This window comes from Rhododendron vialii, chromosome 2a (assembly GCF_030253575.1).
Source record: "Rhododendron vialii isolate Sample 1 chromosome 2a, ASM3025357v1".
In the NCBI taxonomy this organism is placed as follows: Eukaryota; Viridiplantae; Streptophyta; class Magnoliopsida; order Ericales; family Ericaceae; genus Rhododendron; species Rhododendron vialii.
The window spans coordinates 20,170,016-20,181,018 of record NC_080558.1 but is presented as its reverse complement, the minus strand read 5'-3'; the positions used below and the strand labels follow the sequence as shown (position 1 = coordinate 20,181,018).

Here is an 11,003-nt window from a genome sequence, read left to right as displayed (position 1 = left end):
GACCCAAGATCCCAGCATCACTTTTTAATATTTGCTAAATAATTTTTAGTGATTCGAATCTTTTAGAATTCGAACTTGTTTTATTATTTTTATTATAAATTGACATTTTTTTATTTCTAATAACATTTATTTCTGCAATCATTTTTTGTTTCGATTTTGTAATTAATTATTTTTTATTTCTAGCCCCAGAGTAAATACCACATGTGTGTTGATTTCTAGCCCCATTTCTAATCCTGTCTCGTCTAATTTTACTACATATTCACCTCAACATTCTCATTTGCGCTACACTCATCTTATTCATTTGTTATTTCTTAATAGGCCAATATTCTGTCCTGTAAAACATCATTGGTTTGATGACAGTTCCATATTTGGACTAACACTTATATCAGGAATAAGTGGCCTATAATTATTAGTACACGTCGAGTTGGTGCGGTCCAGTTGTTAGAGAACTTCATATTTTGAGGGTTTGTGGAATAATGTCGTGTCACAGTTGTTGGACCGATGTGCGGTACTCGGTAGTATGGACGATCCTATGGAAGTCATGTTGTATGAATACTACAGAAATTCTATGTGTACCGACTAAAGGGTGCTCGGATCAAGCACCTTACACATTTCGGATGCCGTTGATTCTCGCGTAGGGCCCCTCGGTTTTTTTTTTTAAATTTTTGGACGGTTCGGATCGGCCGTCCGGTGGCCGTCGGTACGGTTTCCCTACGGAAACCGTCGGTACAGCTAGCAGTACTCTGAATATAATATATCCATGTTGTATAGACACTAATCTACCCTCATCAAAGCATCCACGATGGACTAATCAAAATTGAATAATTAAAAGTTGCTACATCACCTTGATTATCCATTTAAAGGGTTGCTAAGGTTAGCAATATAGATGTCCACACTGGCATAATCGAAACATTGAATAATCAAAACTTGCCACGTCACATTTTCAACCTGTAAAAATCTAAAAATTGTCACCATATAAAATATTTTTTTAAAATACTTTTCAAACTAATAAAAACATGTTATTAGAAAGAGGAAATAATTTATTGAAAACTTTTAAATTTTGAAAAACACTTTTCCAAAAAAGTTAAAAAAAAAAAAAACTGTTTTTGAAAAAAAAGACAGTTTTTTTTTTAAATAAAAGTTTTTGAAAAAAAAAACAGTTCTAAAAAAACAGTTTTTAATAAAAAAACAGTTTTTGAAAAATGGTTTAACTGTTTTTGTAAAATATAAAAATGCTAATTTTGATTATTCAATGGCCAAAATTTGATGAGTTGCTAATAGGTTGTTAAGTTTGGTTATGCCACTGTAAGCACTTTTTTGAAAAAACATTGCTAACTTTAACAATCTTATGATTTTGGTAATTCCACTGTGGATGCTCTCAGACATCAGTTAAAGCAAAACAGAATGCACATTTCTATGTACTCTTTTTGCATTCAAGGACTCTTTTTCTTCCGTCCATCTTTTCGTTAGGAATATACCTTGTTTCTTAAGAATGTGATTGATTTATTCACTGCTGAATGGGTGCTGCCAGGGCCCAGTGCTTGCATAGTTTTTCTATACTATTTTATCCTTGGCATCTAGAACTATTGGTGCTTAAAAATCTAGTTTTAGCCTTCGTCCTCAAGTTCCTTTGACGATTGGTCATATGTCATTTGTTCCTTCACTTTGAAGCCTCCTCTCGGAAAAATTTGTGAACATTGATAAGTTATTTTTTCATAAAATTGTTTTCTTTTTGCAGGCTTTAGGTTTTGGAAGGCCGAAGGAACTTCAATTGATATTTGAGATATTGTTTATGTTAGAAAAAGTAATTTGTAATCTTCTAGAATAATGTAAAATAAGTATTTAAATATCTAAGTTAAAAAAATAATAAGAATTGTGTAGAAGTTATAATTACTAGAAGATATTAAAGCACATAGATAATTCTAGAAGATGGGAGATTTTTTGTAATTAGGTAGATGTGCTTAACTAGACTTTTCTAGAGAAAAAAAAAAGTCGGTGGAAATAGAGCTTGGTGTACTTTTTATTAATAATGAAAGCAAGCATAAAAAGCTTTGACACTCTTGTACTTATTGCATCAATTACGCTTCATTTCTTTACAACCTACTTTTCTTGTCTAATTTCATTTAAAATTTAACTAAGCACAATAGTTTCCGGATCATATCTGACAACTCCGAGATTTGTGCAAAAGTTTGCAACTTAAACATGATGCGCGAGTTTGTCTAATGGTAATGTAGGTTGGATGGGCAGTCTAAACAAATACCGAAAAAATGAGAAATTGCGATGGGCAAGCCGCCCACTTGGAGCGAAAGTATTTTGCAAATAGAGTAAGAATTAAAGTTGCAGGGCTTAGGTGATCAATAAGAATGCATGAGGAAAGAGGCAAATTTGGCACAGCAAGAACAAGAGCTAGATGACTCTATTTATTATGGCCCACCACCCTTTTCTCTAGGTATTTATATTTCTCTAGTGTGTTTTATAGTCTTTTTGTTGGGTAGTGTGCATTTTTGAATTGCTTTTGTCTGGGTTTTGTTCATGGCTGCCATTGTGAAAACTTCTGGAAAGCTTAAAGTTACAGCTAATATAGGTTTTCTATTTGTTTGGCTTTAGGCTCTTGAGGGTCCAAAAAACAAAGTACGTGTTTATAAACAAAGATGTGATTATACAATAGTTTCCTGAGTAGGTTTTCATGGATGCAGGTTAGAATGGTGGTTGATATGATTATGATATTGAATTCTAGAAAGACAAGCAAACAAACTCAATTTCATTTCATTTCCCTTCAACATTCTAACATTGAAGTAGGATAAAGGAAAGAAATTTAATAGGAATAATGAAAAATAGGATCCACACTCGAAGCAACATAAAATGTTGCTCTAAAAATAGCGGAAATTAAAATGTTCAATATTTGATGTAAAGTGCTAGGCCACGCAGGCTGTAGTGTTATACAGAAACCATACGAATCATCAAGCATAAAGTGCTTGTTATTACTTAGCACCTCTGTTGCATACTGCAAAAATAGTTGGCTTTTAATCTGTTGATGAGCTCCTCTAATTTTTGGAACTTTGCATGACTCTGGAGTTGTGCACACAAAAGGTGGGCCAAAGATTTGTTTTGATCCTGTGACCAATTAATATGCATACAAATGTGGTTCGCTTAGACTTTTCTCAGGGCCAATCAATTAATTTTCCTTTGACCAGTGACCCTGTAGTTTAGCATATATTGATGACAAAAAACACTAACTCATTTGAAATGTTACCAATAATATTGCAATCTTAACAACTTTACTTGAAAAACAAAAGTCTTATTAGGATGAAATCTTTTGATGGGGATAAGATTTCTGAAGCCATTACTATTACAGGAAGTCGAAATTTTACCAGAGAAACATTTAGGATTGAGAAACGTACTTTGTCGTCATTCTGACTGATAGAGTCATACCGTATGAAGTTTCAAGTGGGATCGATGGTTTTTCACTTTGAATAAATTGTTTGTTTTATATTTGTTTGACATGCTTTGGGAATGGATTGTAATGTTTTTAGGTATCATTGAAGCCTTGAGTCTATTATTTGTGTCTACCTAGCAATTGAATTGATGCTGCTTTTATTCATTAAAGGTGAAGAAATTTGTGACTTAATATGGCATGTGATTTTGTAGGATTCCCTTGGAGGAAACAGCAAAACAGTCATGGTAGGTATGCTGACCAAACTATAGTCTCTTACAGTAATTGGCTAGTATCCTAACTTAAAACACCTTAGACATCTCTGGTTTTGCTTTCTAATTGTCTGGTATCCTCTTTCCTTTACTTGTTTATGAATGCAGCTTGTGTAAGTCCTGCAGACACAGATGCTGAGGAGACCTTAAACACTTTAAAGTTTGCAAATCGTGCTCGCTACATTCAAAATAAAGCCATTGTTAGTTTCCGTATCTAAAGCTGATTTACTTTTGGACAAATTTGGCATGATATACTTTTAGCGACATCTCATTTTATTTCTACTACTAGATCAACTGTGAGGTCCATGACCCAATGATAGCTCAAATGCAAAGAATGCAAAGCCAAATTGAACAACTGCAGTCCGAGCTCCTTTTCCTTCTTGGAGACTCCGGTGGGTCTTTTGAGGAGCTTCAGGTATAGCACTAACTTGAGTTTCTTTCAGAATGTGCTCTGTAGTTTTAGTGTTGCAATAACAATATATCAGTACCCATGTCCTCCCTAATCGATGGGAGTATTGGCGGGAGAGGGCTGAGACAATCAGTACACATGTCCACCCTTTAGCGATATATGGACAAAGTGGCTGCTCTTGAAATGTTTTATCATTGTACTAGTGGCCTCCTATACCTCCAAAATCAAGGAACTTAAGGGACGTTATACTGGGGTACCTTGCCCCCAAATTAAAGCCGAATACATCAGGCTTAAAGACTCGATTCTATTTCTGTGCTCATTACCTAGCATTAGAGGGAGCAGTTTTAGTGTTACATAAATTTGTTTCTCTATTTTCCAGAAGCACAAGATCTCTTTGCTTGAAGCAAGCAATGGAGAGCTAAGAGGGGAGCTGCAAGAAAGCCAAATTGCTTGTGAACATCTTGCGCAACGTGCTCTTGATGCTCAGGTTTGGGGGTTCCTTCCTGTTCCCACATCATTTTTAACATGCTTGAAACCTAATATGAGGTAATCATTCTAATTCTGCATTCCCCCCTTCTTGCAACAAAGTTTATTCACATCTAACTGTAGATAAAATGGCAGTATCTTAGTTGCACGAAGCGGAGGCGGGAGCAGCTATGTATATTTTTATATATTATATTATATATATATGTGTATATTTCACAATTAGTGGGCAGTGCAAGTTAACTTATGAGCTCCCAACTGCCACAAAAATTCATTTATTGTGCTTTTTAATTAGTGGGCCGACCCCACTTGTCCGCCCTTGCTTGTTGGTTAGAGTTACTTCTCTATTGAGGCATATATAGGATGCGCATTTGCATGAGACCCCACAACTTCCTCCACCAGCTCGGCATCCACACCTTGTTGTCTTGCACAATGAGTGTCTATTGCAAGTGCAACAAAGTCCAGAAGCAGTTGTTCTTGTTGTAAAGTCAAAAACATACCTTTTGATTTTGTTGTAGAAATTAGCTTTGATGAAGTACTCCATAGACAACACAACAAGAATAATTGCTTCTGGACTTTGTTGCACTTGTAGTAGACATTCATTGTGCAAGACAACAAGGTGTGGATGCCAAGCTGATGGAGGAAGTTTATGGGGTCTCATGCAAATGCGCGTCCTATAGATGCCTCAATAGAGAAGTAACTCTTACCAACAAGCAAGGGCGGACAAATGGGGTCGGTGCTCATTAGAGAATGGTGGCACTTCGCCACTTGGTCTTGGAAGCTCGGACTCCCTCGAGGCATGTCCATGGTGTTCAAACGCGCCTTATTTATACGAATTACTTGAAATATACAAAAACTTACCTTACGTGCAATATCACATAAAAACGACAACATATATGTACAAACACAACATACTAGAGGACTTAAGCACCAAGAATATGCATTATTGGGTGCTTATCAGTCGGCCCAATAACCAAAAAGCACAATAAATGAATTTTGGTGGTAGTTGGGAGCTCATAAGTTAACTTGCACTGCCCACTAATTGTGAAATATATATATATATATATATATATATATATATAGTCCCCTTCTTCTAAGGACCACCTTAACTTAATAAAATAAGGACCTCCCTTTCCCGATCGAATTTGGATGATCCGAGCCGCTTAATGTGTTCAGAGCGTGATTTTAAGGGTACACGCGAGAAATCAGCAAAAAAAAAGATCAGTAAGGGCTTCATCCGAGCAGTTTTTGTTTATTTTTTATCAAACGGTTCAAATTAAAACTGCTCGGATGAAGACCTTCCCGGTCTTTTTTTTTGCCGATTCCTCGCGGATACCCTTAAAATCACGTTCTGAACACATTGAGCGGCTTGGATCATCCAAATTCAAACGGAAAATGGGAGAAATGGAGAGGTCCTTATTTTAACTAAAATAAGGACCACCTTATTTGAAAATGACTGTATATATATATATATATATATATATATATATATATATAGATATAATATAATATAAAAATATACATAGCAGCTCCCGCCCCTGCCCCCCGCTTCGTGCAACTAAGATATTGCCATTTTAGCTGCGGTTAAATGTGAATAAACTTTGGTGCAAGAAGATGTGCAGAATTAGAATGATTACCTCATATTAGGTTTCAAGCATGTTAAAAATGATGATTGAGGATTTGAAACGAAAATAGCATCAAAAAGGTTGCTTTGAGGAACCTGAGCCTTTAGAAGTTCATCAGCAATCAAACGCCAAAGAGCATAAGAGGGATGGCCAAGACTCTCGACAACATGAATTTCAGTTGCCTTTGAAGTTGTAGGAAGAACGAAGAAGACGAATTTGTGCGAGAGCTTCAATAGAAATCAGAAGGAATGAGAGAAGAATTTGAAGTTCCCCAAGTTAAATACGTTCAGGGTTTTTCAAGTTTGAATTTCTCAATTGACACGCGTAAAAGGATATCGGATCCTGATTTTGAAATTTGGTTTGGGCCCAGATGAGTTATGAAAGTAAATTAGGCCCAAATGGAAAAATAACTACAATTTATCAGTATGGGCTTTAAGGTGATAAAAAGGGATTGAAATAAAAACCTTTCTTGGTATTTATTATTTCTGAACGAACATTAGATGTTTCGAAGCCCTCATTATTAGTTGAAACATTAAAGTAATTATGCAAAAGGAAATTCCATTAATTAAACTCACAATATTTACAAGAAATGGAAATTGCATATTTACAAGAGAAGTAAAAGGAAAATACTAATTCCTAATAACAAAAACAAAAGATAGTTTAGGCCTTTGAAGGGCCTGGGTGTTGAAAAACAGCCTTATTGTTCTTGAAGTAGTGAGGAAAAGACCAAGTAACAAGGCTGTGAAACTTGGTCCATGCAAATTGGAGAAATTGCATCTCCTTTTTTCTTATATTCTCCTCAGCATCCAACCTGAACTTCTTTTCCAAAAGAGGCCTAAAACTAAGCACCAGACCCTTAGCCTTCCTTTGGAGCCAAGCTTCCTTCCTTGGATACTTTCTCTGCATCCTCTTGAAGCACCTTCAAAGTCGCTTGTCAGCATGACAAGGCACCACTTCGAAAGACTCAGACTTGAAGCTCTCAATCTGATTATGCAGCTTCTCAATCCTCTCTTTGGTAAGATCAAAATCTTGGAGATCTTGATTGAAAGTATAGGCATAGCAGTATTGGCTTCGAGCCACATCCTTTTCACTGGAAGAAAATCCAAAAAACAATGGATTTGATAAGAAACCACAGGGGGAATCCTGCAAAGGATGAGTGTCTCACAAGCCCATTTAAAGTTGGTACATGGAACTTATTCTTCCAAAATAGAAATATCCAAGAAGGAGAAAGCAACAAGGAGCTGTAGAGCCTTGCTTTTGTCAGAAGGAAATGATGGAATAACCATAGTTCAATTGGAAGTGAGGAGGATTGTTGGCAAGACTGGCCACCTCCCCAAACCAATTAGGCTCTTCTGAAAGAGGAGTGAGATTGGTTGACTATTCGAAGTCAACAGGATAGTGTGGAGTCTTCACCCCCGAGAGCCACAAAGTTCTTTGATTTTCGGCCTGACGTTTTGTAGACACCCCAATCTGGACCTCCCAATTGTTTTACTTCATTTTTCGGTTTCTTGTTTCCCCGATGATGAATTGGATCGAAAAGCAGTCTTGAGAATGGAAATGTTTGAGCTGGAGTGATTGGAACCCCTTCTAAACCTATCCAAAACCCCAAAACCTTAAGTCAAAACCCTGACCTCAGGTTTAACCATCGTGCGTTGAACTGGCACTCACGTGCGGTGATCTATCTGCCAGGTGTTGGTCAAAGTCAAAGCTTTGACTGTTGACCAGCGCGCGGGTTGGTATAAAACTCGCGCGATGATATCACTCTCGCGCGCTGGTCATCGTCTGTCCCTATCACCTTTTTTCAGCTGGATTTTGTGATGATCAGGGGTCTACTGACCTGTAGAACCCCGTTTTCATCACCAGTATAGCGTTTTGTAGATTGCATGGGTTGCACCACCCTCACAACCACTCCCATCACCTTATTGGCCTATTTTTCCACCAAGGGAGGTTGGTCAGCCTTGTTGGCTGGTTGCTAAGCCAAGTTCACCAACTTTGCACCCCTCTTTCCCTATATATACCCCATTGGTCTTCCAAGTCCAAGGTTACCAAAAATCAAGCAAAAAAGGCTACAAAAATCCTAATACACTTGATATTCCCTCACTCTTACCATTTTCCTACACTCATTACACAAGCTCTACCACCTTGTTCAAAACCATTTCCATATCACTCAAACAAAGGTATAAATTTACTGTCTGTTTACTGTTTTGATCCATGAGGGGGGCTGGCAAGGCCAAGGCTGGTAATCAATACCAGTTCTGACCCAAAGTCAGCAGAGTTACAAGAATCGTGTAGTCAGTATACCCACGCGCGTTGGAGCCACTTACGCGCGCGCCTGTCTCAGGCTGCGCGCGACGGTTCACGTGGGGATGAGGTACTGGTTATTTTCTGTTTATACAGTATTTTAAAATACTTAAAGCATGATCAGAGTTAGCCCACTGTTATGCATAGCTTAGTTTAGATTGCTTATTTGTTTGCTTTGGAATGCCCCTGGGTTGTTTCTGAATATGTCTCAGAATCCAGGCATGCAAGAGCAATTTCAGGAAGTCCAGTCATGACCCACGTGCGACTATATCACTCTATCGCGCGCTGGACATATGATTCCCAATGATTGCCTTTGCATGGGCAACTTGGCCCCGTGACCTTTATTTTGGTACCCCCACTGTTTAGGAGTTGTATTTCATTTTCATTCTTTTTGTTTGTAATTATTATTTATTTTCAGTACATATTTAACTGCTTGGTTTGCCCCTGGGTGAGCACTGGTCCTTCCAGAGCCCAGAAGGGGATAAAATACATCTTGCTAGTAAGATGCCAACATGCGCGCGTGTATATGGGTCTGACGCGCGTTGGAGGACTTGCATGCACGTAGATACGTGCATGCATGTTGGCCACTATTCGCGGCAAATTCATACAAGGCACTGTTTTGGCATCTGATCATAGTGTGGGGTTTTATCCCGTTTATTATTGTCATTCAATCCAACCATGCTATTATACATCACATCCTACAAACTGTTACAGCTTTAATCCCCTATTTACTGCTCCCTTGCCCTAATTGGCTAAAAACTTATTAATAAAAGAAGAATCGCAAAAACTTTTCATGAAATGCCTAAGTAGAGACCGATCTCTGGATTGGGCGAGAGGAGTGCCTTAAAACCCTTCCCCTCTCATAACCTAGCTCTCGAACCCAGATATGGTTATGACGGATTGGTGCCTTAACTTTTTCAAATCAAATAGCGCGGCAGGTGCTTCAAAATACGGTTCCTTGGGTGTCGGACCTTCAAAACTCGAGTGGCGACTCTGTATTTCGAGCGCTTGCTTCCCCGCTCGCGCTCCATCGATTTGGGCCCTTGCTTTGGAATCGGAAAATTTCAAGGGCATGCTGCCCACACGTTTAAAGTCACAATAAGGAGCTGGCCCAAGATAGTTTTCCTCTTATTTAAGGAAATGAAAAAATTTGAGGGAGGAATAGATAGACTTCAGCATGCCCATATGCGTGGTGTCTCCATTGGATAAGGGCAAGAACGAGCTCGCAAAAAGGGTTCGAAAGTGATGAAACCTATTTGGAGTAGAGTCAGGTTGGTCAAACTTGATCACAACAACACCAACGTTGGTGTCAACAAAATTTTCCTCCAAGGTTCCCCAACTAGACTCATTAATAGAGTTCGAGAGGGTGGAAGAAGATTCCCAACCCGAAGGTGAAGGGTTAGGGACATGAAAAATTCGATCAGAAAGAATTTTTCAAGCTAGCATACGAGGGGAATTTGAGGGGTATTAGGCTTATGATCGAGGTTTTCTAAGACAATGTTGATTTCCAGAAGAGAGTCCATGACTAAAAGACTTGTTGTTTGGAAAGAATTCGATTTCGAAGAGATAAGGAAGACGATGTGATTTGTTAAACCCCAATAATGATCACTATTTATAGACGAATTTAATGAAGGAATGCAGTCATCTTTGGGAAGTTCAAGAGATGTGCATGGAAACAAATCTTTTTCCATGCCTCATACATCCTTATTTGTAGGAAGACGTGGGTTTGCCATTAACACTTATTTAAATTACTTTAAATAAAGATGTTAATGTGGGGGGTGTGTTTACATCCTAAAATATGCCACCCAATGAAAGAATTACACATGGCAACAAACAGTGTAAGGTCTAATCAAAACACGTAGTAATTAAGCCCAAGACACAGAAGATCAAGGGTTTAATGATAACGTTATTTTATAACTATACGGTATCGTATAGATTGGAAACGACCACGTTTGGTCAACAAATAATAGATATTAAGATGGGAATTAAGCATAACCGTTGTTTAACCCTTAGAATCATCTAACGGTGTCATTAGAGACTTGTTTCATAAGGGAAATCAGTTATATTTATAGTGAATCATCTGGGTAAATTATTTTGAAGCACTAATCTATGTTACACAAAAACAGGAACCCACTACCCAGAATTTAGCCATGATCAGCATCAACGAACGTGGAAGGAGAAGAGTTTTCTGAGAAGACCAAGTCAAGCAACCGTTCGAAGACCTTTGTAACCGTTTTTAGAGGGAAGGGAGGGCATTTGAAATCAAATTTGAATGAAGACTTGGGCGCTAAAAGAAAACGTGGAGAATACAAATTGAAGATAGACTCAATGTCTATAAATAGAAGAAGCAATGAAAGAAGAAAACCCTTGATAAATTCATCATCTGACAATTCATACAAAATGATTGCTCAAAGATCTATCATACTTAGGACTTAGATTAATTTAGTTAGTTTAGTATTTTGCAAGTTTGAAGACTTATT

The 11,003-nt window shown here is 37.8% G+C and overlaps 1 protein-coding gene across 1 annotated transcript; it reads left to right on the top strand.

Annotated features, from left to right (window-relative positions):
- The first annotated feature begins 3,306 nt into the window (after positions 1-3,306).
- On the top strand, positions 3,307-5,115 carry LOC131317294 (kinesin-like protein KIN-4C). The gene is made up of 6 exons (XM_058346851.1): positions 3,307-3,397; positions 3,649-3,714; positions 3,814-3,905; positions 3,995-4,120; positions 4,494-4,601; positions 4,960-5,115. The coding sequence occupies exons 1-6, from the start codon at positions 3,307-3,309 to the stop codon at positions 5,113-5,115; spliced, it is 639 nt and encodes a 212-aa protein (XP_058202834.1).
- Positions 5,116-11,003: the final 5,888 nt, after the last annotated feature.